General features: G+C 36.9%; 2 protein-coding genes across 4 annotated transcripts in view; one reads left to right on the plus strand and one right to left on the minus strand.

The window, feature by feature from the left end:
* Positions 1-4,829, plus strand: part of LOC139971431 (exportin-5-like) — a 30,838-nt gene extending 26,009 nt beyond the window's left edge. For all 3 annotated transcript variants that reach the window (XM_071977900.1, XM_071977901.1, XM_071977902.1), the window contains 7 exons: positions 200-330; positions 990-1,081; positions 1,567-1,709; positions 2,069-2,173; positions 2,427-2,564; positions 2,918-3,088; positions 3,401-4,829. In XM_071977900.1, coding sequence (XP_071834001.1) covers positions 200-330; positions 990-1,081; positions 1,567-1,709; positions 2,069-2,173; positions 2,427-2,564; positions 2,918-3,088; positions 3,401-3,544 — 924 coding nt within the window. In that variant the 3' untranslated portion in view covers positions 3,545-4,829. The remainder of the gene's footprint in view (positions 1-199; positions 331-989; positions 1,082-1,566; positions 1,710-2,068; positions 2,174-2,426; positions 2,565-2,917; positions 3,089-3,400) is intronic.
* On the minus strand, positions 4,830-20,962 carry LOC139971432 (cytoplasmic dynein 2 light intermediate chain 1-like). The gene is made up of 13 exons (XM_071977903.1): positions 20,668-20,962; positions 19,183-19,250; positions 18,744-18,805; positions 18,293-18,397; positions 12,967-13,055; positions 12,216-12,402; positions 11,527-11,595; positions 10,634-10,711; positions 9,945-10,024; positions 9,356-9,429; positions 8,598-8,695; positions 8,029-8,118; positions 4,830-6,886 (listed from the first exon to the last, which is right to left on the minus strand). Exons 1-13 carry the CDS (start codon positions 20,676-20,678, stop codon positions 6,806-6,808), a joined length of 1,092 nt encoding a protein of 363 aa, XP_071834004.1. The 5' UTR covers positions 20,679-20,962; the 3' UTR covers positions 4,830-6,805.
* Positions 20,963-27,013: the final 6,051 nt, after the last annotated feature.

The raw sequence follows: 27,013 nt of genomic DNA on the forward strand, positions 1-27,013 counted from the left end.
ATCATCAATTTACAATAGTTTGAGACAGTTTTTAATGGCAATGACAAAGTTCATCATTAAATAGCCTCGCAATATTTCCAATTTGAATACAAAAAACTGCAATCATATCGTCTAGGCTGAATTGTGTCAGAATAAAGATGTGCCAATTTGTTTTGTTCTGAATGCCGCCACTATAAATCCTTGACGTTTTCATCCGATACGGGTCGTATTGAAACATTTAGTGAAATACTGCCCTCAAGAGTGTTATACCAGTCATCTCATTCCAATTCTGAAGAGGATGTGTCGCCTTATGTTTGAGAGACTGAGTCAGGAATGGTCCGCTCAGGCAAGGTGAGAGTGATATTCTCTCTTATGCTTCAACCCTTAAAAGTCTTTTATCAAAGTAGGATGTGAAGGTGTAAAGTAATTTATGTAACTTGCTAAAAGTATCATCAAATATTTGTTATACTTCATTCTTTTCTCAAGCTGACATGTTTTCATCATTATCATCTCAACATATTATATCACTTTTAAATGTATGAAGAATTATGGTTCATTAGAGCAAGGAGTTGTGCTCGTTGATTGTATGAAACCTAAATAGAAGATGGAATATGCATGTCAATGTTGAACAGTCTTTGTCACTTCTGACCAAAAATTCAGTAATTTTCTCATAATTTGATCCAAGTACACAAAACTTATAGGGTTATTACATGCTGTGAGGATTCATACTGATAGTCTACTTGAGTCAACCCATATCAAGTTAACCTGGTGTTTTCAGGTGACACTATCGGCTTTTGATGAAACTTCATCAGTTTTAGCATTCCATGACATTTACAAGCGGGTTAAATTTAGACTGAGTGCTCAAGTCACACAAATTTATGCATGTGATTCTTCTGTCTTTGAACAGCTTTAAGAATTATATGCCGAAAAATCTTCACTGATGGAGAGGTAAATTTAGGTTATTACGTTATAATGTAATTGTATTAATGAAATATATGGTACGTTCACAGTGGTGCAGAGCCTGGCAGTGATCAAGAAGCCGAGGAAATTCTAGCCGACCATTTGCTTTGTCTCATCACAAGAGATTACCTGGAATTGCTAAGTGAGAATTATTTTCATAACAGTTATATCTATTACCACTTGAGGCTTATGTAGTAAGGTTACCATTTATCTGGATTCCCCACCCCAACCCCCCCCCCCCGGACATATCCTCTCAAATCTGGTACCATTTTCATGTTGGTACATATCGGAGTAACTTACAGTATGATTGTAGGACTGCCCTGAAGAGTGCAGCCAGGGTAACTCACCCCTGGTGCCATTTTGGTAGAGTGGGTGTTTTATCTGCTGTACCAGAAGTTGCATACATCTTCAACGGGCAGGAGATCAATAAGGAAGTTCATAGTACTGCTTGATGGTCATCGGTCTTCTCTCAGTCTCCTATCTTCTAACATTTTAAGGAAAATGATTGCCTAGTCCCTCCTGCCATCTCCCCACCACCTCCCCTCTTCCCAACTTTATCCCACATCTGACCCACTCACCCACCTCCTGCTTTATATGATTTTCTAAATTCTTGATCTCTCTGTGAAGGACTGGTTCTTATACGTAAGGATGCAGGTGATACTGTGGAGTCTTCAATTGAGATGGATGTAGAGGAGGAACAGAAACCCACCGCAAACAGCTCAGAGACAGAGCAGATGGGCACCCTTGGAATTAGTGCAATACAAGATGAGGTAATCCCAGAGAAATGTAAATCAGAATTTACATATGTACTTCTAAAAGGTTGAAAAGATGGCTAATACCTGTAGCTTACATGTAATTACTTGTCAGTTTTTTTCAAGAAATTGAAGATTTCTTGTCCCTTATCCCTGAAGTTTCATGGGTAAAGCACTTTTTATTTTTGGAGATTTCTGAGGTTGTGCAATCCTCTTGATACCTATGTGCCTTTTACCTACATCTAGTTTGATGCCTACGTGCCTTCACCTTACCTATAGCTTGATGCCTATGTGCCCTTACCTACATCTAGTTTGATGCCTATGTGCCTTCACCTTACCTATATAGTTACTGATATTTGTTTTACTTTGCATTGCAGGAACTCTGTCAAAGTATTCTCCTCTTTGTTTATTCTGCAATGTCTTGGAATGATTCCTTGACAAGCATTCGAAGTGCATTCCTGGCTGGCATTCTCTTACCACAGGTAACAATCTGCTTCTTATGTTTCTGTCTTGTCTCAATCCTTCACCTTCCTGCCCCCCCCCCCCAAATCCCCATCCACATACTGTTTTTGAAGCCTTTGCATTGCAGCACCAGTTGTTCATTGAATTGTTGGGTGTAAAATTAATTGTTCAAATAATCTTTAGCTGAAGCACTGCCCATTAAGATTAAAATATATAGTTTCTATTGTTTTTAATGTTATATCTCTCCACTGTTGTCTTCTGTTTTCTTTTAAGATTATGGAGAAACATCTTCTACCCGAAGCTGCTGCCCAACTTTTCACGGCAATCCTAAAAGGATTGAGCGTTCATGGACAGTACGAAGCCGTCAAGAACCCTCTGATAATGAGGGGGCTACAGCATTATGAAATGATGGTAGGTACTCAAACTACCTGTCTGAGAAGTGGGTAGCCAGATTGTGCAGTCTTCTAAAAGCTTCTCTCAAACTGCTGTTTTGTGAAAAAGGTACTCAGATTACCAACCTTTAAGAGGGTAATGAAAATACCTTTCCATGAAACAGGAACTCAGACTGTCTAGCCTTTTGAGTAGGTACTTAAAAAGTTACCTGTCCTGTTATGTTAGATGTTGCTTTATTCAATTCTGTGTACTCAAATCAGTCAATGTTCCAGAAACACAAATTTGTGTTTTTTTTTTTCATTTCTGTATGTTATATTATGAACTTATTAACAATTTTTGTGTTTTGGTGTTTGTTTGCTATCCTGCTATAGAGACCCAAGTTCGAGTCAGTAGAAACAGTGTTACGGGATCTTCCAGATGCAAACGGAAGTGAGATTGATCTTTTCCTGAAGCGGTACATTTGCAAGAACCCAAACGTTAAGTCCCCGACCGAAAAGAAGAAGAAAGAGGCTTTTAAGAAACTGGTAGCTGGTGTCATATCGGTAGGTAGTCTGCTCATGAGGAAAATTTCATTGACTTTCTTAGATAATTGTTGTAGAGATTAGTTATAGAGAGGTAGGTAGTCTGCTCATGTAGAAAATTTCATGGACTTTCTTAGAGATTTGTTATAGAGATTTGCTTCCTACGAAAGTTTTGCAGTTGTGCTGTTTGATTGTCATATCTATTTATCATGTTTCGAGTCAGTTTTTCGAAACCACAAATGATTTATGTAGGTAAATGAATTTTACTAGTTTAGTCGTGACCTGGTTTGGAAGTTTATTGTTTGTTTCCGATTTCTCTTCTCTTCTTAACAGAAACCGGTCGGTCAGATGTTTAGGAGAGAAGTCCACATCAAGAATCTTCCAAAACTCTATAAGCCAACAAAGTTAAAACCGTCAGTAATAGATACCGCTACCTCCAGTGAGGATTTGGCTTTAGTGTCACTCTTTGCTAATTAATGGAAGATGATAAGTAGAGACTTTCATGAAAAAGACTGGCGGCCATCTCACGGATGAGAAGTGATTAGTGAAACCAGTTATCAAGGATCTTTGCAAATGAAGGGTTACCAGACGTTTGGATTTCCCTTGACGTGTCCTTTTCTTACTGGCTTACGTTGTCTTCCGGGCGGCTTTATGATATTGCTTATAATATCCGGATTTTAAATATCTTCAACCAAGTCTGCCAAATGTGACCAACCTGCGTGCGTATTGGTGAGGGCGTAAATAGTGTGAAGTGAGGCACTGCTCTAACAACACATGCCAGCAGTGCCATCCGTAACACTTCTCAATGCATAAGAACACCTTTTGGTTTACATTACTCGAGCTACAAATGTCTGTGACAAGTTTACCTCTAGTTAGGGCATCCAGAACATAAAATTGCCATGAATCTCTCAAAATGTCGTTCCATCAAATTGTGTTTCTTGCAGAACAAAATTAATTATGATTAGTTGCTAGGATATATGTTCTTACATAAAAAAGTAATAACATTTTGGATTGAATTATGAAATTTTGTTTCACCCATGGTATAAGGCTACAAATACGGCATCATTTTTTAGCAAGAGGCTGTGCCTATGCTTACAAAGTCTTTTACGCTCAGTTTCCATGTCAACGTTAAAAAACATGATGCTGTCGTTGCTAGTGGATATTAGTCTTGTTTAGAGGTGTTATATGAACTATGCTGCCATTTAAGAATAAGGAAATAAATGTCACATCTTGTGACTGAATGAGAGAAAGAGAAGTTGTTGCAGCTATATAATAGCAAGTGTACATTCATAGCAGGTTGATGTCACATAGCACGGTTAGATTATCTGTTCTACGGTTTTCCTCTTTTAACCTATTAGCAAGGCCTCCAAATGTCCATTATGCCTGGTTTGCTTTTCTTTGTTTGGCATTGCAATGCATTGATAACTTCCAAGGGTTCATGTTCTTGAGATACAATGCATTAGAGATCTCACAATTAAGTGTCACAGGAAAGATTCAACAGAATTTTTTAATTTTACTCCTGCTCACCTTTGCAAACAATGTGAAAGTTGTTTGTAGTGGATAAAAGGAAAACAGTATGCAATAACATGATAACGGAGACACTATCCACCTCAATGAGAGAATGAGAGAATTTGATTTAACAGTGTTGTATAAGTGATGTCAATGTTAATCAGTAATGTAAAGTAAAATGATCATTATTTTCTGTTTTTGTAAATGTTTTTCACTTAACAGCAAAGAATAAAAAAAGAATAAATGCAAAGAATCCAACTTAAAAGTTGTACTTTTTTCATGTTTAAATGTATCTTGAAAAAAACTGGACATAGGTTCTATATATACTAATAACAAAGAAAATAACATTAGATTACTGAAGCAATCAACTTTATCTTTTCAAGAACAATTATCTGTGTGCCTTAGCAGCAAGCGCCTAAAAAGTAATTGGTAATAGAAAATAGTCCAGAGGTAAATTATTTTTGCTTGTAAAAGAGGAACGGTCTTTAGTTTGTTGATGAAACAACATTTGTTAGCATCTAGTTGACTTTTTGGTAGCAAAGATATAACTGTAAATGAAAGTCTCCAATATGGAAATTTCATTAGGATACTTAAAAGGTATTCCTCATTTACACATCAAAAAATGAATTAACGATGATATGAAGTATCCTTCAACGAGTTGAGGAAAAACACTATAGTCTGATCATTAAGTAATTTCTCTATGAGAAAGTTCTTCCTTGTGGCTAAATATCATATATGTATAATGTTTGTCCAATGTAACAATTTTAATACTGCACTATACATTAACCTACACATGGTCGATCTGGGAATGATTTCAAATTGTCATTCGATACCTTTGCATGATTAAGTTACTAATTGTTGAATACATTCTAGCTGAAGATTTTCATGTTGCATTACTTTAAACATTAACATGAGCTTGGCTATCATCAAACTCTGGTCTCTTATTTCGAAAGTGAACATAATTTATTCAAAATTTCGAATTTTCTAATAGTTCAAAATACTCTGCACAACTTCACAATTCATCTCATCTCAGGAATCCTCAATGTATTCTTAACAGATTACATAAACAGGCATTAAGCCTCTAATTTGATGATAGCCAAATTTGCATTAAGTTGTCTCCTTGATCTCCTAAGTGTCATCTGTAATGGGAAAATGTGATCACAGAGGATAGATTTTGGTTTCAGGCAAAGAGAGAATGTCTCTTCTTGAGAATTCAAAGACAAAACAATTAGCCGCATATTTAGAGGCCATCTCTACGTCATTCCAGCAAAACGTAGAAAATAGAGATATTTGTTTACCCAGAACAGCAGGAAAGGACTACTGTTATATATTTAATATACAATATATTGAACTATCTCTATAAATCTGTTAAAAACAATAATAATAGTAATAATAGCTGTTTATTAACACACTAACAAATATTAGACACATGAAAGACACACTTAATTCAAATACATTTGGTGTATTGTGAAATTCATAAACAGAACAAGTGCTTTTACAAGAATATGTTGGGGCCATATCCCTGGATATGCTTTCCTCTCCGTCTAAAGAATTTCCTTTAGAGAACCTCGCTTTCCCTACCTATCTTTAATGTATGCTCAATAAGATATAGCCCCATCTGTTGAATTATCTTTTGTTTGTACTGAGCTATCTTTCCACATGACTTGTATGAAGCTATCTTGTATGAAGTCCTATTTCCACTCCTGAGAGGCATGAAACAGGTTCTCTACAGAAAATGATACATTCTAATGTATTCCTATTAAATGGTGACCTGTTTATATACACAGCTACAAACGTCTATATACTTATAGAGCAGCAACAATTTTCACAGTTAAGACACTGTTGGTATCATTTCATTAATAGTACCATTTTCAAATTAAAAGTTTTGTCGAACAAAGAAATTGTGAACTTTGAAAGTCTAGCTTCGTATCATACATCAGGACTATTTCAGTTGCTACAACAACATCTGACAAATGTTAAGCTGTGACCATGATAAATATATCAAATATAGAAACAAACATTTTCACATTTCTAGATTAGTCTGACAGAACTGAACACTGACCAGACTTCAAAAGTAAAACTATCATCATAGCTTTTGCTCAATCCACAGATCTGTGTGGGTCTACCATTGCAAGGACTGATAAATTATTGTGCTACTTCTGACAGGACCCAAACCAAACCACCAGGAGATGGAAAACACTTCGCTGCTACTGTGACTGTCAGAGATCCTCAGCTGACATCACCCATTGGTCCTGCAAGTTGATTAGTCTTGGCTTTCCTTTCGAGTTTCTTTTTATATTTCTCTAGTTCCTGAAATAATGATTAATAAACAAATTAATATTGGAGAGAGAGAAGGAAAGAAAGCAAAATATTTATGCTTCACAGTTCTACAAACTGTCTTAATTCCAAACAATTTATTTTCAACATCTTTTCACAAATGGTTATTAAGTTCAAAAGTCATCTGGTTTCATGTATCCTGTTCACAAATTACCTCTAAAATTGAATCTTTGTCAATCACAAAGAAATCGACATTTAAAGCAACTGGTTGAGTTTGCAGAGTAACTTTCCTGGTCAATCAATATCACCCTGAGAATTTATGTTGATAGTTTAATTGAATAAATCATTTGTTTATTTTCATCAGAAACATCATTGCATGATCTTTTTAGATATAGACTTTTCACTCATTCAACTACTGATGTAAGTTACTAGTTGCTAACAATACTTAAAGGTCACAATATTGTCCCCAAACATTGTTATCTGTATCTCCAACCCCCAATTCAAAGAAATCAGATAAATGGAGATTGACAATTCCAAAAGTACATTTCTGACCATCCTAGTCTTGCTAAATTTTTGCACAGATATTAAAAAGAATGAAGTTACACAAATCAATGTCTTAGTGAAGAAAAGTGTTCTGGGATTGGCAGGTCAAAGCAAGGCTTGAGAAATGGTGATATTCCATGTCTTTTAATGGAATTTGTAGGTAATCTAGATGATTTATGAAAGGAAGGCTTTGCATATGTAATATTCTCCCTGTATTTTTTAGAACAACAAGTGTTTACTTCAGCTTTCAATACACTTCCAAAAACTTTCTTTTCCTTCAGATTCTCTTCTCTTCCATTGGGTTGAACACTGTAATTTTTTTATATCATAAGAAAATAATAATAATACTCAACATAGTAGCATAAGTAAGTTCAATGTCAGTATGTTTATTAATTACATCATAAAAAAATGACAAGCTCAAGGTTTTGCACAATAAAGTACTCATTTCATTCACAAAATCATAACACACAATCTCATGTTCAAATCAGCCACAATAACTGAATTTGACGGTACAAGTCCACACACGGTCCAGTTTTTACATAGCAAACACATCACAGGGCATTCTACATCACTCCATGCAAGTGGCTCCAGTTCTGGACTGCATCGACAGCCTGCCTCCATTTTAATATTACCTTATCCTTCTGAGCTCTGACATTGTCCACAGCTGATTCTCGATATTGGGGGTCCTTAGACGGATCAGCTGCCATCTCCTTTTCTACAGCCTGTTTGAAAAATGAAAAAACAAAAGAAAGTCAGAAAAAGATTTAAAGAGTGTGAAGACTCACGCAAAAAGAAACGTCTAATGCCGGTAATCTGACCTAGTTTTGAATGAGGTGTAACAGAAGTGTAAGACACCACCATCGATCCCAGAAAATACTACACACACAGCTTGCTACCGTCGGTATTAGACACTAGTGTACAGTCAATACATACAGCTGTGGTCAATACCCACAGCACAGTGAACAAATGATACAGCGATGGACATCTCAGGTCCAGCTAAAGATATCAAGGTATCACGTTTCACTACTGTCTGCATTTTGTAGCGACACAAACAAAACGTCACTTGCAAGTAACAGAAAGTTAACTTTTTCAGATGGCCGACCGCGTTTTGGGGCGAGTCTTCAATGCCTTTAAATAAAAACTAATTTGCAAAAAATACAAACTCTTTATTCATTTTAATAAGATCATAATCTGTTTTCACCTCCTGGGGAAACACTGCAGTAAAGGCTTGCTTCCAGAGTTCCAATGGAGTTCTGGCATTACCCCTCCCAATATCGTCTCCCTTCACTGGGGGTAAACCTGAAAATAATAAGAAAGTAAATTTGACAGACTGTCAAATATAATACAGATCGGAAATGGCGCTGAGTACGCGGCCACAAGTTCAATCATCACAATCTTTTGAAGTGACATGGATTCACTTTAAAGTGTAACGAAGGTATGACTTGTGTCAGATTAGTATTGAAAGTATGATGTGTCATGATGTGTAGTATGATGTGTCAGATTAGTATGATGTGTAGTATTGAGTATTATGTGTAGTATTTTATGTGTAGTATATTGTAGTATGTGTAGTATATTGTGTAGATGTGTAGTATGATGTGATTAGTATCATGTAGTATGATGTGTCAGATTAGTATTGAAAGGTATACAACAAAGCCAGGATATGATTCAGCAGATAGTTACATGGTTTGGTCCAATGGATATTAATGATGGTAGGAGCAATGTACTTAGTGAGGACACCATTACCGTGAGATCTGTGTTTCATCCTGGAACAGTTCACTGTTGTTGAAATGATCAACAACCGTACAAGACATTTCAAACCTTAGTATCGTGTACTTCATTTATCCAGGAAGTTCGGAACTAACATTTTCTTTTCCTATCTCTTGTCCCATTTTTCGGTGGTTGAAATCTGAAAGCCTAATCTTAACCACAATGAAAGCGTTTAATAATTATTAAGCTTACCTATAACATCCATGCCATCACTACCAGCAGTTATAGAGATTGGCTTATTGTGGTCTTGCACGCCTTGTTTAATGCTGTTAACGAAGAAAAACAAAACCTGCACTAAAAAAAACATGATTAAAAAATAATAACTTGTGAGAGAGACTTTGAACATATGTTATCCACACTAACTTCAACTAAATTTAACTTAAATAATTCTTTTCGACCACAGAAATTTAAAGCTCCATTGGGATGATTCAAGTTAGTGATTCCACATTCAATAAGTTCAATGTCACATTTGTTACTCATGTATACTTCAAAACTATCCCCTCAGTGCAATGGTGGTTGTACAGATCCTACTGTACATATGGACAACTAGGTATATCATACACATAGACCCGTGCAAAGAAAATACAGGGTCACAGTCTAAATTGACTTCTTCATTCAACAGAGCAACAGACATCTTACTGAAAAAAACACATTTTGTCTAACAGATGATTTGAGTTTATACTAACTGAGCCTATAGAATAAGTATGTTATCTGGCCTTACGGCGGAAAGTCCATACTTAAGTACACACTACCCAAGCCTTGGTGGTAAAAGACGCCTTACCTTACAGATGTTCCAAACGCTAGGTGACCGAGCTGCTGCTTCCCTTTGCTCATCAGATTTTCCATCTTACTGCTACAAAACTGAAATAAAGTAATGAGCCAAGGTGCTTTGACACTTCCTATTACATCATATACAGGTTAACACAAAGTACAAAAATAACATATTATTACATATATTTCCCATTAAACATGATACATGAAAAAAAAAATTAAAAAAAGCTTTACACAAAATAAATAATACTGTATAGCAACATTTCAGCTATAAACTTCACATATGGAATAGCCTTATCTATTTTTTATTGTTTTTTCTTTTCTCCTAACAGCTTTTGTCATCGGTCTACTTAAGACTACCTAGAACAGGATTTTGTAAGAGTAGCAGTTTTGTTTATACATTCTCTATCTTCCACATCTTAATTTTTTTTTGTCACAACAGCAAGAGAGAATAAAATTTGAATAAATTAACCATGGTATGAATAAGAGAAGGTAAAGACATAATCCAACTCTCTGCCATCTCCCTCCCCCCCCTCCCCCTAATGCTCCTCACCATCTGTAACCCATCAAGAGAACTTGGGTAAATAAGTACATTGACTTTCTCCCCCTTCCTCCCCCCCCCACCCCTCTCTCACCCCATTCCTCTTCCCCTGTATCACATTTAAACTTGAGAGAAGCAAACTGGTCAGATTATCTTACTTGCAAGGATGCTCCATAATTGTGAGCAAGAAATCTCAATGTCCGTGCAATAAGTTTGCGTTTCTCAGACTCTAAATTCTGCAGACAGAGGGAGGAAAATAGAAATAAACTTGCAACCAGAGAACGTAAACGTTTAGTGGTTCCAATGCCTAACCATATTCATAGTGTGGCAAGCCATACATGTTAATATTCTTGTGCACACCAACATGAAGAGGATTATCTATTGATTAATGCAGCCACATATAATTAAAGGTATCAGCAATCAATTATCATGTTGACAAATCTGTTCAGTGATATAGTAAAACCAATAAGCCAGTTGGCTTTGTGATTCCTTGCCATAAAATGTACTCAAAATTCAAATAACTTTCTGACAAATGTAGAGCAGGTGAGTAAAATTTTGTCCAAGAATTAAGTGAGAGCTGGAAAAGGTCAGAGATTTCCAGCTCTTAAAAATTGGGCCCAATAAATTTTGCAACGAAATGGTCCCAAATATATTTGGGCAAACAAACTGAATGAAAAATACATTTGCCCCCAAAAATTGAACCCCAAAAAGTGTGGGCAAAAATGGCCCTAAAAATATTGGGCCTCACAAATTCGTGCCCAAAGAATGTTTCCCCAAATGCAATAATGTGCCCGAAATATTTTGGGGCCCAGATGGTCCCAAACACTTTAGGCCTACATATTCCTGTATTCCAAGTATGGATACAATCCAATTTGAAGTTGTGAATTTATTGCAATTTTAAAACTTTTGCCCTTCCCCCAAAAATTGGGCCCAACACAAAAATATTTGGCACAAACAAACTGGCTCAAATATATATATTTGCCCCCCAAAAATTGAACCCCAAAGAAATGTGGGTCCAAATGGTTCCCAAAAAATATTGTGTTTGTAATACCTGGAAGAGATCGTACTTCATTCCTAAGATAACCATCGGTAATGGAAATGGATCCAGTATATCTCGATCCTGCGGGAAGATAAGAGTAAACGCCTTATAATGTCTTCTGTGAATTTATTTTTGCCTAGGATAAAATACAGTACACTGAAATTTTGACTGTGTCACAGGAGAGAATAATTCTTTAGAGTATCAAGACCTTCAAGAATACAATTTTTGTGTTCACCTGTGATTAAAGCCACTAGTCTTAAAGGGTGTGAAGACTCGCGCACAAAAGAAACGTCTCATGCTGGTAATCTGACCTAGTTTCGAATGAGGTGTAACAGAAGTGTTAGACACCACCATCGATTCCAGAAAATACACACACAGCTTGCTACCGTCGGTAATTAGACACTAGTGTACAGTCAATACATACAGCTACGGTCAATACCCACAACACAGTGTGCATAGCAGCGATGGACATCTCAGGTCTAGATAAAACAACAAGGTATCACGTTTCATTACTGTCTGCATTTTGTAGCGACAAGAAGAAAACTTCACTTGCAAGCAACGGAAAGTTAACTTTTTCAGAGCGAGGCACCTGGTTTGGGGCGAGTTTTCAATGCCTTTTAACCACCTGGGAATTCCACAAGTCCTATACTTTTTGAGAAGTGTAGTTCCATATACTTGAGAGATGAGCAACCTCTACTCACCGGGTGTTGTTCTCCTATCCGTTTCCACGCCCTCGACTTTATTTCTTCGTATATTTTTGGATTTTGAGCTGAAGCTTTGCGGATGACTGCTTCCACTCTATCTTGGGCTGCCTTAAGTAAGGTTTCTGCTGTATACCATAACTTGTTTGGTTCTGATAGATCAAGGACTAATATAATTGAGCAGTTTCTGAAAGAAGACAAAAACAAATTTAGATAAAGATAAATACATGCCTTGTACAAGAAACATCATTTACATCTTTTAGCATCCATCTTGGTTATTATGTCATGTATATTCCAGGCTAACGTAAATTATCTATCTATCAGTAAATAGATTCAGATCAGTTCCTTCCATCAAATGTTACCCAAAATAAGAATTATTTATTTGAAATTCCCTGTTCAGAACATCTTCAATTTCTAGATAAGTAAGTGGTTTATACAATCATCCACTCCAAGATTTGAGGCCAAAACCTTACATTTCTCTCCGCCAAAGTTCACAATTTAAGTGGAAATTTAAGAAAAAAAAGTCATGAAAACTAAACCACGGAGTCAACATTAATTTCCTCCACATCGAATATGTTAAACATAGATTGATATTACCCTATCAGAACACTCGCACAGTAAAAGTTTCAATTATTCACCAGTTATTTTTTCAATCAAAATTTTGCATTAATCATTGCATTGCATTGCATTAATCATAATACAGCTCATCAGTGTAAAGAAAAGAACAAGAAAAGGGGGACGGAATTCTTACAATAAAGTGGATTTTGAGATGGGAACCTCAATCAGCTGTGATAACGATGTACCGCCTCCAAGCTCCCAAATATGAACGATGTCTTTATTCTACAGAGAAAGAGAAACAAAGATCCTGGATCTTACTACTGACACCACAAGACCACTCTGAGGTAAAGTCCATAATTACCTTACAAAGGTGATTTATCGTACAATATCAGCTACTGGATGGAGAGGGTCCAATAATACAACAAAAATTATTCATCTCAAGTCAAATTTTATGACCATTTTATAGAATAGTGGTTGTACTTTCTTCAATAGAATTAATAATTCTATGAAGAATGTTCTTAGAGGTCGTCCCGAAATTTTAGTGGAATAAAAGCATTGCTAGAGGTTTTTAAAAGTACTGTTTGTGGCTGTGGTACTCCAAATTATTTCCAACCATTGAGGAGTGTTAAGTTAGACAATTAAATATATATCTCACTGTGAAGATACCTTTAGAGTGTCAGTAAAACAATGCAGTGTTGAAATTTGAATATTATCTGACTTTTGAGCATATTTTGGGGGCAATATACAAGAATTATTTTACCAGAATCAAAAGAACTTCAGCGACAATTTCAAGTTATGATCAAAAGGTTCTGATTTTTGTTAAAACTATAAATGCTTACAGAATATATATTCCCATTAATTATGTCATGAATCCATCTAATCTTTATCATTCTGTTAACAATATTTATGCTCACAGGCTACCAATACTTAAGTCCATAAGGAAATAAAGGTACATCTCACTCCCGCACTATGTCACACACCTCTTAGATTCATAATATTATGTTACAATGCACATATATCTAAACTCATAGATTTGTTAATGATACTGATGCTCACAGACATGGGAGTCTGCAGCCCTCCCCTCACCCAGCCCAACCCCTCCCAACCCCCCAGTAAATCAAACAAGAGTCAAAGACTGGTCTCTCCAAAAACAGGGTTAACTACTTCAATTGTGATGGTTAACTGGTTGACAGATTAATTCTTCTTATTGCAAACCATGCAACCATTTAATCTTTGGACGGTTACAGGATAATGAAAACCCAAAGTTACTTGTCCCCACCTACCTACCCCTCCCTCAGCCACCCCCTGTGGATGTTTTCTGCAGATAGCCAAGCTCACAGAATACCTATTTGGATACATCCAGGAAGAAAGGCACATGTTACTTGATTGTGTCACTCATACAGATTTAATAACCTTATTGATATATGTTCATATTTTTAATGCTCACACACTACCTATATAGATGCATCAGGTGAATTAAGGTTATGTCTTCCTCACATCACATTACACTGGTCTAATAGATTATGTAACTACGCCCTTCATGTTTAGTTAATGTTACGTAAAAGCTCACACACTACTGATACCTAATAAAATGCATCGGTGAGTAAATTTGTACATATCTCAAAACTTCTCTCAAATTCTTTCAACACAAAATACATATCAACCAAATATGAAAACAAAATTTCTAATAAAGCTGGATTGCCATGGAGACATAATTCTCCAAGGAAATCACCTGCTTTATGACTTTTTTTGAACCATTTATGTGCAAAGATTTATGACCAGTTTTCTTTTATTACATCAATAAAAGTTGCCTTATTACCTATAAATATGCTTCTTTCCTTCCCCCCCAAATATGGAAGTGACTTTTAATTTATGGAATCTCAAAAAAGTAGGTCGTAAAATTCCTTAGTCATACAAGCCAAATAATTACACCTGTGTGTCATTCAATAGTCCTGGCATTTCATTACATTTGTTACATGTTTAAAAATATGTATGTTTCTTCACTTGATGATAACTATGGTCACAACTGTCATTTAGGGGATAAAAACTACCATTTCGGCTTTGGTTTGCTAGACTCTCTTTTGGCTGAAAATCACAAGGACAAAAAATCACATTGCACGAAACAAGCATGATTTTATCAGCAACGATACAAAATGCCAGATGAAAGCAAGATATAGAAGATTTTGTCAGAACAGCTCTCAGAAGGGAAAAAAGACAGCGCAAAATGGTTAGGTTGCTATCCTACTGCACTCTGAGATGCAGTAATATAATATCGTTACGATGTTGCTATGTGTTATCAGCACAAGAGAAGAGCATCTCATGCAAGGTCAGAAAACCTAACCGCAGGATTCAACAATTGATTCAACCATAATCACCCTTTTAGCCACAAACCAAGATGGCAGTATCAGAATAGGATCAAGTTCTGTATTCCAGTGACAGAAAATTTGGCAAACATATATAAGAAACTTCAGCGAGCTTTGGTGAGGCACTGGGAGCATAAAATTATATCGTTCCTTGTTCTCTTTTTTCTTTTTTAAATAGTCAACAATTCACTGAAACAAAACTGTTGTTTGTAGGTGTAAACAGAGTGACGAAAAACTGCTACGCCATTGGAAATTGAATTTTGAAGTTGCAAAAGTTTGTTAGAGTTACAAGATGGTAACTATAGTGAGATCTGTGCTATCGAGTTTATGGTGGTGTCTCATCTGCAGAGCCAATTTTACCACACGAGTATAGTAAAGACAAATGCTGCCTGTGAAGAAGTGGTTTATGCTGACGGTCTTGCTGCTAGTAGCTGCTCAATCAGAGAGATAAAGATATTAAAATAACATGAACACAATAGAACAAAGTTATGATTTACATATAAATGGAAATGCTTGAATCAACTGTACAGACAGGAAATCCCACCATAAAATATTTATTTACAATGAGCTTTTTAATATCTGTATTGCAGATACTGTAGTAAAGTTGGCTACAGTGAACTAGCTGATTTTATCTAAGCGGTATTGCATGTAATAGAAAAATAAAACATGTTTCAGAGAAAAGAATTTGTACATGACCATTGATTGCTTTAACATCAAAATAAATCACCTTTTATTCGATCGGAAACCTACCAAGACGAAACGTTTGCTCACTTTCCAACAATATTTATTGACGCACATTTTTCCATACAACATTGAAGCAAAGATAGTGAACAAATTTGTACATAAGTACAATAAAAGTAGGAAAAATTTATGAAAGTAGAAGTACGGTAAGAATGACAAAGAAACCAATAATTTGTGATTTTGTGGTCTTGAATGAAAGAAACCGAGTCACATGACGATTACCCATGATGCTTCTTTGGTCATCTTCAGGTGAATGTTTGCGTGTTCATAACAAAGAAATGTAAAGCAAAATATTTCATAGGTAGGAAAAAAGTGTCAATAAACTCTGGAAATTAACATGAGACATTTTACCAGCTTCCTGAATGTTGCTACAATGTTCATCCAAACGAGGCTTCTCGATTGGAAAAATCTTAAAGAAGGTCCACTATTCATGAAGAAGTAACCTGAGGTCAATATATGAGCAATTAAAGTACACTTGGAAAAGTTAAAAAAGGCAGTTACTAACAATCCCCACCCAGGTGCATCAGACAAATGTTAAACAAAATTATCAAAGGTTTTAACTATATGATGAAGAATCTTTAAAAGCAGAACAAGAGGCAAAAATATAGTAAAGAAAATGTAAAAATAAAAGTCACTCTTCCATATTCCCAACTTGTTCTGTTGCTAATCGAGACATAAAATACCAAAATCTGTTTGATTCAAATGGTACGGCATAAAACTCTGTAAAAGCTGCTGATTAGCAATAAATCTAATTGCAATTATTATTCTTCTAATTACTGTTTCATTGAATGACTTTAAACCAGAGACCATCATAATCAGAATATCGTCATTGGGTATTTAATTTGCATGAAGTGTTCAGACAAGAGCAGATCAAAGAAGGAATGTTGCCCTGGGGATGTTAGAGCCAGATTCTGTGTGCCGGGGGATCTGATGGCCCCTTCCTAGGAAAAAATGTTAAATGTAACCATGATATGGTATTCTAAGGTATAGTTTGGCTATAGCAGCTAGGTTTACAGGTAAGGTTATGCAAAAAACTAAATTTAATTTTTGTGTGGGATTGAAAAGGAGAGTTGAACACCCCCCTATATGCACCCCCCCTCCCCTGGATCTGCAATATAATGGCTATTTACATGTCTTGCTGCAGGTTTAAATGAACAAATCCAAACATCTATTACAAAATTGGTGAACCCATTTTACACCAGTGTACCATTCTGCAGCAAGAATGCAGAGTCATTAATCATTACTTGCAGGAAATAATACATATCCACAAGCCTTCTCGCATCCTTCAGTCATCCTCTGAAACTTCTGCTCTCACAACTCTTAGATCAAACAAGCGAGTCGGGGAGCAAGCTTTTAGCCATGTCACACCGTTGTTGTGGAACAAGTTACCATCAGAAATACAAAGCCCTCCCTCTACCAGCACTTTCAAATCAGCGTTAAAGACTTTTTAATTGAAACAAACCTATGGTTAAGTGTATTCAATTGTATATTTGTATTTTGTATATGTTTCGTTAAGCGGATTGAACCCTGGGATTTTGCGCTACATAAGCACCGGTGTAATAATAATAATAATAATTACCATACAATATGACTTTTCCAGTCTTAGTTTACAAGGAAAGATTGAGATGACTATGGCTGGAAATACTGAACTGGTCATGGTAACTTCCTACAGGAGAACCGCCATTAACAATTCACTTGAAGGCGCCAAAGCCTCAGAAACAAAACAGCTCAATGAATCCTTGGTTGTCCAATGATATGAACAACCTTTAATCCAGTAGTCCAAGAGTAAATTAAATTTTTGACTGATGAAAAGTGGAACATATTCTACAGTAGGCATCCCAGCAAAATATGCACTCAACTTCTATTTACTATATTTGGAATACTGACAGCTGAAACTGTCAGTTTTTAGCAAAATTTTTTTTTTGGCTTTCTTTCTTTCTTTTTTTGGGCTTTATTTTTCACTCTATTGTCTTTTAGTTTCAATTGGGTAGGATTTAAAGTTAAGGGTATGTCAAAGTATTAAAGTAACCACAAACCAATTTAATGTGATGTATTCATAACGAAATGTAAACTAACTGTTGAAAGCTAATATTGACAGGAAAAAAAGAAAAGAGAAGGCTTTGTCGTCAAAGTGCATCTTTGAGATCAAGGTCTGTTTGCTTCAAGTTCACATTGGGTACAAATGATTTCTCTTTTGATATCTTGAAAATGGTATGTAAGAATTGAATGGAAGTTTCACCATCCTTTGAATATGTACCTCTTTCACCATTATAATTTACCTTGGATTATCCTTTTACTTCCCAGACCTGGATCATTTGTAGCTAATCTTTCATAATAGTTTTGCCACATATATGATCTATATAAGCTCCCAAAAACAAGTAACAGGATACCACAGTGATGGATATTAAAACTCACCATGTTATGTCCTTTAGCTTTTCGGCCAAAAGTATATTCCAGAGCAATGGTTGCCTTAGGTTTTTCTTCTTTTTCCAAGAACCTTAAAATGAGAGATGTTTTGCCCTAATGGAAATGCAAAGGGAAAGAAACAGAGAATGAACTTCTCAGGGCAAAGGATTGATCCAATAAAGACTTACAAAAAAGTTACCAAATGTCACAAATTCTCACCCTCACCTCCTACCTTGACCCCCAAACCCTTACCCCTCATTTGATCCCAAACATGCTTTACCAATCAAGATGAGTGGCATTCTTTTATTAAATACTTTTTGATAACGTCATATCAACTACCTCCACTTTCTTCTTCTTCTTCACCCAGAATTTGTAATACTGAATGCATTGTATTGGAGGAGAACATTTCAATTTTTTTTCTTCAAAATAGTTTACTTATTTGATCAACATGATTACTTACAGCATCTTTACTTCCCATTATGAGGACATTGCTCTCAGCACCTTCCAGTGATGACTCTTTGTCTGTGGAGTTTAAAACAAAAGCGGCAATAGGGTAGTCAAACGGTAAACTGAAAAAACAAACCAAGTTTCTAACACATGTACACATGTATATAACCTTGAAGACAAGGAACAGATGCATATCAAAGCAATATCCTTCATTGAAGAGGTTTAATCAGGACAGTACATGAAGTCTTTCAATGAGGCTAATGAAAAGAAATAAGACCTGCAAAGAAGTAAGATAATCGGGTTCAATGGCAGGTTATGGCATCAGTTTTAGTGTTGTGCAGCTATAACTGCTATAGCTAAACATGCATGATGGTCACACTGTAAATATTATCTCAGCAAATCGAGAAGCAAGGGAGAGAGGGAAGGGAGAAGAGTTAGCTATAAACTGTTACCTGCATCGTCTTTTGCTTTCTCACGCTGCATACATTCGTTGACGGCAACATCCCATATCGATTTCTCTCTGTGTAGAATCATGAACAAACAAGTTCGTTTGCACATATAATATGTGGAATGAAATGAACCAAGAATACAAGCATAAATCATTCAGATCCTATATATTTAACAACACTTTCACTTCTCCTGGATTACTTCATTAGACTGAATTTCTGCCAATAAGCCGCTATGATGATGAGAACACAATCATTTCAAATTGAGTACATTGTGTCAAGACACCTGAACTCACTTGTAGCTCAGAACATATCAGTGTTTAAATAAACTTCTACTTAATTTTGATTTGATATCTATAAAACATTCCAAAAACTTCAGATATTAGGTCTAGCCTTGCTTTAAGTTTGAAGTTAATCAACAGTGACCTTAATTTAAGCGCATGATTACTTTGGAAATGTGTGTGCTACAAATTCAAAGCATAAAATATTTAAATAAACTACAACAAGAAAAATCAGAGACAGCCATATGTATGCCATGAAACTGAAAGTGTTAAAGAGTAGACAAGGTTCTAGGTCATAAAATTTATACAAATAAAATCAATTCTGTAAAACTACTGTGCAAGGGCATGAGGCTACCCTTTATACATCCAACTGCTGGGTGAAATATCTAAACATTCCCCTGTTTTCCTTCAGGGCAGCTTTACAAAATAGTGCAATAATCAGTCCTTAGTCATCCTACTGCATGACAAACAGCAAAATGGCATGATGCATTACCTTATTTGCCCCACTTTGGAAAATTGTAAAGACACTAATCCTTACTACTCCCATTACCAGGTGAATTACATGAAGTGTTTTCTTTTTAAATCAGCTGCTGGCATCAAGAAGCAACCATTAAACTCACCTTGTATTATTGTCTACAGTAAATTCCCATGTTCCAAAACTTTCATACTGTATTGCACATGTGTATGTAACTGCAGTTATAGACACTACAGTTGCTGTTTGAAAGTCAAATTGTAACAACTTTTTCCAATGCAATTTTAATCGACAAAACCTTGGTAAAAATGGCTAAAATTGCTATGTGAAACAAGGAAACATCAATTTGATTTTGAACATTTTAACTGCTGACCTTTGCAAGTCTAATACTTTCTATTTCTGGAGAAATCTAATAACACGATCAATGAAATCACATCGTTGAAGGACAGAAAAGGAAAAGTGCAGTGCATTGAGTGCAATATCAGAAAGATCGTCATTACCGCTGTCCTTTGTCATGTTTGCTCTTACTCTTAGTATCGCGAAGTTACCGTAAGCCTACAGTATAAACCATCCTACTCCAAGTACAACCTAGCCTTAGGCTCATGTAACTTTGTAAGGCCTATAATTTATATCATTTCTCAAGCCGTAGTATGCGTAGCCTGGGCGATACCAGATGCACGAAAATATGTTGTTTGGCTTTGAGGCCAGTTAACTACAAAGAAGCCAACTTATACTCACAGTCTCGGCATTTTGCTTGCTCGACACGGTGATTTTATTAGTACCAACGAAATTCACCCAACACAGTTTGTCGGAACGAAATGGACGGTGGATCACATTGACGAACAGGACAACTTGTCAGCCAACGCAATATTGTCAATCGAAGAGCCGAAAATATGTAGTTGACTTGACCAAGTTGTTTTACTCGTTGTCACGGTAATGACTTTCTCCACAGTATACTAGTTGAAATATGTTACTATGTACTACTTTTCACGTATTTACAACTCTTTTTCTCCTCTCCCCATATAACCAACAACCTACTCAAATATCGAGGGGGAAAACAGCCGATAAAAGAAAACAGACTTGCAGAGGGAATTCATTGACAATAATTATAAAATTCAAGGCCAAAAAAAAGGATCGTACTTCAGGTGAACTTCAAAGAGTCAAAGCTGGCGGTAAGAAATTAACTCCGGTTTTGACTTTGGTTTTATTCTGCTCAGACAACTTCCTCGTATATAGAGAGACGGAAAATATGAAAACGAGGTCTCTACCTCTTTTCTTAAACTCAGCAATGCCATAGTCAGAATTTTTAAAAACAGACTACTTATAAAAAACGACATGTTACACGTAATTTATTAAAGAGGGGACTTTTAATCCTGGTTTTAAAACGTGGAGCATATATCCATGGGCGTCAGCAGGTTTCAGAAAGTGAGGGGGACACTATACTATCTAAGCGGAGCGCCACCATTGGTTGGCGCGTAGCGTACCAGAAAAGTTTGGGTACATAAGACCCCCTAGATCGCAGGAGACGGCCTTTCTGAGTCGTTTTTAGTTACATCAGAACCAGATCTGTGAGGAGAAATTTTGTCTCACAAAACTAAATTCCGACAGAAAGTACTGGTTGAAAGATGCCGTTCTGACACCAAGGGAGACGAATTACACAGCGTCCATCTCAAACGAAATATCGAAAAAGTGGCGCCGTCACCTCCGGGATGAGTGGAGTGGTATATATAATACATGCATGTAGGTGCGAGACGTCAGTTGTTATGTGCCCAGGTACTTTAATAATAATAATCAGAAAAAGGCACCGCGCGCAGAGCGTGTGTAGCGCCTAGCCGGCACTCAACAATAAAGATCTACCATATCCGGCGAATACATGTAGCCTTAATTACTTAACCCCTACACCCCTATTCGTCCGTCCAGTCCAAGGGACTGGAGGTAGTGATATGAACATAGTAACTCATCACCATCTACCTGTATGGCTTACCTAATCCCTTGGAACCCATACAAACAACATGTGTGCAAGATTCAATACACTTTCGAATGGTCTCCCCCCCCCCCCCCGAACGAATTAAATGGGCAGATTTAGGATATTGGGAGAATGGGAGATAAATGACGGTGCAAGTGATAGATAGCAGGGGCCCAGGGAGTCCAGATTTCTTGACCTTTAATAGAAAATCGCGCATATGCATGTGATTTTTTTTAATAACTACTCTGAAAAGTGGGGGGGACAAATGATATGATATCCCCTCCACTTTTGAAAGTGGGGGGGACATGTCCCCCCCGTCCCCCACCTGTTGACGCCCATGCATATATCTGTCTCCCCCAACCCCTCGATCCCTGTCGATCGTCTCTAAACGCTCTTCGGCATGCATCACCCTCTAAAATGCACACACCGTTTAAAATGCGCCCTATGCTACGTACTGTGGTTGTTATATTCTTTCTTTCACCATATTTCAGTTGTTATCCACCCAATTAACTTTCTCCTTTCTTTGATATATAATCCTCTTCGTCAGCGTCGCGACTATGTACCTTTAAGTCGTAAATAAACACTATAGATTCGTATATTTCATTTACAGATATATATGGCGATTTTTACTAAATTTTTTTGATTAAATTTTCCAAGCAAGATAACTACCCCCCCCCCCCCACCCCACCCCCTCTCTCACACACACACACTCTCCAGTAGTTAGATCAATACGTCCTCTTCTCGGATTACGTCAGATACTAACATTCCCATGAAAATTCAAGCTGATTGGACACAATTTAGGCTCGTTAATTTCAGTATCCAGTGATAGGCTTTGTAAGATATGTGGAATCTTGAGCTATCTTTATGTTCCCTTTCTCTTTGTACACAATTTTATTGATAAATAGGTAATGCATATTGGTAGTAGTAACCAAAACGTATACCTACAATCTTAATGATGAGGAGTTACAGGAGGTCGCTGTTGAAAGTGACCTAGATATCTACATTGACTCATCTCTGCAATTACCTTCTAAACATTGTCTCGAAGTTGCTAAAGGGTTTTAGGTATACTCAAGAGGAACTTCAGTTTCCTGAAAGAGGACATAGTTGTTAGGCTTTATATAGCAGTGTGTTCGGCCTCATCTGGAGTATCCTGTGCAGGCTTGGAACCCATATTTTGCTAAGGATAAGGAAGTACTCGAGAAGCCGTCCTGAGGAGGACTACTAGGATGATTACTTTCTTAAAGAGTGTCCCTTATTTGAGACGGTTACAACTGTTGAATCTCACCACACTGAAGCTAAGGAGGTTACGTGGTGACTTGATGCAGGTTTTCAAGATTGTGTATGGTTATTACAATTTATCCTGCACTGACTTTTTCATGTTTGCTAATTGTAGTTGTACCAGAGGTCATTGTCTTAAACCCCAAAAGTCACAAAGTAGAATTATATTTGGCATAACTATTTTATAATAGGATTGTGAACAGGGGCGTATCCAGGGGGGCGCAACAGGCGCGCCCCCCCCTATTGGCCGTCACCAAAAAAAAAAGTTTAGCAAAAAAAAAAAAAAATTGATGACGACCTTTATGTGAGATGTCGGTGATCGCTCAACCCCCCCCCCCCCCTCCCGTATGCTTTATTTTTTGTTTGCCAAAAAAAGGTTCTGGCGAAGTTCGGCGGCATAATAGTTTTAGAAACATAGATGGTAATTGTGTTTGTATTATCACTATAAACACTAAATGACATGCCAGCCATACTAAATTGTGCATTTTGTGTCCATATTTACTGGAAATGTTGCTTATTATTAAGGTCGAAAAATGGATCACATATGGCCATGGGCGGCGATCCTGGGTGGAGGGGAGATATATCCCCCCATGAAAATGGGTGGAGGGGATGTAATGCACCATATCCCCCCCCCCCACCAAATGCCAGGGATAAGAATATTTTCATGCCTACATTTATGCATCTTCGTTCATGTACGGCTCTTTTTTAGCTTCATTTCTCGCCTACCATAAACGCAGTGCGATCTTTTCAAATAAAGCGTCTTTATAAAGCAAAAATAGTTGACTGTAGGCTTCATTGGCCCTATAACAACAAAATGTATTATTGCGCCCACGGTATTGATATAGTACATATATGCACCCTCATAGTATTCATATAGGCCCTATAGTAGGCCTACACACGTACATGTTCCCTCGAACAGCTGAGAATCTCATGTAACCAGGGTAATGCTTTATACACGTTTCACCTGGATGCCCTAGCAATCGGTACCTAGGAATGTAACTATGTGTAATTGTGTATTGCATGTGTATAGGCCTATAATAGCCTGCATGAGGCCATTTTCTTCATCGAATAATGTAACAGAGCTCTCGAACATTCTAACGTTGCGCCTGAAACAAGATTGACAGGGGCAATTTTCCCAAAATAACACCCGAAATTAAAAAAAAAAGTATTTTGGATCCTGATTATGAGATATTTCGGACATGACATCCCTATTTTAAAGTTGGGTATATGCCGCTTGGAAACCTCGGGAAGTGCCGTTTCCGGCCATCTAAAGGGTTTGTTAATCCCAAAATTTTCTTGTACGCTTCGCGCCAACTCATGGTGGCGCTACGCTTAGATAGTCAACAAGGTCATATCCCCCCCCCCCACTCGGAAGTACGGATCGCCGCCCATGCATATGACACCATTTTGCATTTCAGCCCTTCTTTGAAAACAAAAATTGTACACCCCTCCCCTTAGACCCATCCCCCAGGACGGCAATCATTCATGCCTGGCGCCCCCCCTATTGGAAAATCCTGGATACGCCCCTGGTGAATGAGTGGAACGGTTTGCCTGAGAAATTTGTACTTGCATGTAGTGTGAATGGGTTTATAACAATGCTTTGGACAAGCGGCTTTAAGCATTGTAATCGGGTCTGAGTGTTTGTGTCTTCAGTTTTTTTCTCTCCTATAGGGTCCTTAATGGGGACTTGAGTGTCCCTCCTGATCCCTTTTTTCTACTTAACTAAACTAAACTAAAACATTAATAAAGATATAATTGTAAACAATTCCAAACTGTTGAGTTTTATTACATTGCCGCTTCGTTTTACGAACAGTCAATGTTTATGAAGTGGGCTACTTGTTCTATACAATTTAACATTAAAAGTAGTCTGTATAGGCCCCAAATTAAAGCACGCTATAATTTCTAGAACTTTTCCAAAAAAAAAATTTCCTGGATGTCCTTATTCTCCAAAATATTCTCAGAAATATTCTACACACAAGATGACTGAATGTCCCAATGAGGTAAATTTCCTTCATGGTGGTAATAAAACTGTCAGTTAAATTTTTTAGTCCATGGGTGACCATATTTGAATATCTAGCATATTTTGGGCCAATACAGCATACCTTTAAGTTTTATTTCTCTGTAAAGTTGGCATGGAATCGCATTTTCCGTCAATTTAACAGTAATCTATAACTAGACGTGCAGATTTCGTACCAAATGACTGCGATTGCTTGATAAACCCCTGCAGATGGCTAATTTCTCCAGTGAAACAAGAGCGTGAAGGAATTGTTATGCTCTCTCACCCCACCCCACCCCACCCGGCACCCCTCCCCGTTGGTCTTCTTAGGGCAAATATGGTCTCCTGGATAATAAAGAATTACCCAGGATAGGATAACTGCTATTTTTTTTTTCAAAACCATTCTAGCGGTTCTTGTATTGTAGGTTTTAACACAGCGATTAAATCTTGAATTCTCAACAACACATTCGGGGACTGAGAACATAACCACAGAAATCCAAACTATGTATCTTACTAAGCTGATAACAAACCTAGTACAATTAAGATAACACTCCGACGTTCAGTTTGCAATAATACTTATATAAACATATTAGTACATATATGAGACAGGTACTAGTTAGTACATTCTGAGGGATTCCTGATATGTTTATTAACGATTCTCTGCAGCTGTTGAATTCGCGAGCCGTCTGCAGTGCATGACTATCGAATTCAGCCCAGCTACTATGTCGCATATGCGTGAGGAGAAAGTGCATCATAAAGCCAATGGAAGATCATATTTATCATTGAATGCATATCTTTCAAGAAGGAGTGCTGGCGGGGGCGACATGGACTGGGGAACTGATTTGGGGAGGTGGGGTGTGGGGTGTCAAGTGGCGTATGCATATATATATGTATTGTAGTCTTATCGGATTTTTTTTAAAGTAAAATGATCATTCTTCAAACTACAGGTACAGGATAAGCAGACTTCAAGCATTCAAGTTTAAATGTATGGTGTATTGGCCTTAAATATGCTAGATATTCAAATATGGACACCTTTGGTCAAAATTGTTTTTATTACAACCTTCTAGGAAATTTTGTACATGTTGCGTGTTCCTTAAAAATGTCTGAGAACAATTTGGAGAGTAAAGACCTCAAGAAAAGTACTTTCTGAAAACTTCTAGCAATTACCGCGTGCTATAATTTGAGGTCTATTAAAGAATTCCATGTTAATTAGTTCAAGATCCGATTATCTTTTACAACTGAATTGACGACCATATAGTGAGTGCATGGAGTCATAAGTCTTGCATTCTATCTTAACTCTTACCCCCCAAAAATGATAATGAAATGGCATCCAAATGTTATCTGGTAAACTTCACAAAAATCACAATTCCATGTATTTTCGTCACATGAATATTTACAATCGATATAAATTATGTCTTTTGCTTCGTGAAAGTCTGAGAATGCATGTAACCATCGGTCGGTCTCTATAGCACATGGTTTTATTTTAATACTTTGATTTCTATGTAATACAACTGTTTTCCTGCAGGAAACATTGAAAAGATACGCTAGCGTGCGGTACAGATCTCGTAAATAAACAAACCTGATCGGAAGGTTGATTGATTGTCAATTTGGAAAGTTTATGTTCAGATCACGGAAAGAGGAAGAAGAATCTGTTAGTACGTCAATATTTGACAAGTAAAATACCATGGAAACATGAGAGTAACGCTTTATAAATGGAGGCGTTACACACAGGTTACACTCAGAACTGATGTACAGCGCGTCATTGTAAAGTGAAATATGTCGCGTGTGCTTTGTTTATATAGGCTATATCAGAGCCGTATATTTAAATATACGGCTCTGGGCTA

This window comes from Apostichopus japonicus, chromosome 8 (assembly GCF_037975245.1).
Source record: "Apostichopus japonicus isolate 1M-3 chromosome 8, ASM3797524v1, whole genome shotgun sequence".
NCBI lineage: Eukaryota > Metazoa > Echinodermata > Holothuroidea > Aspidochirotida > Stichopodidae > Apostichopus > Apostichopus japonicus.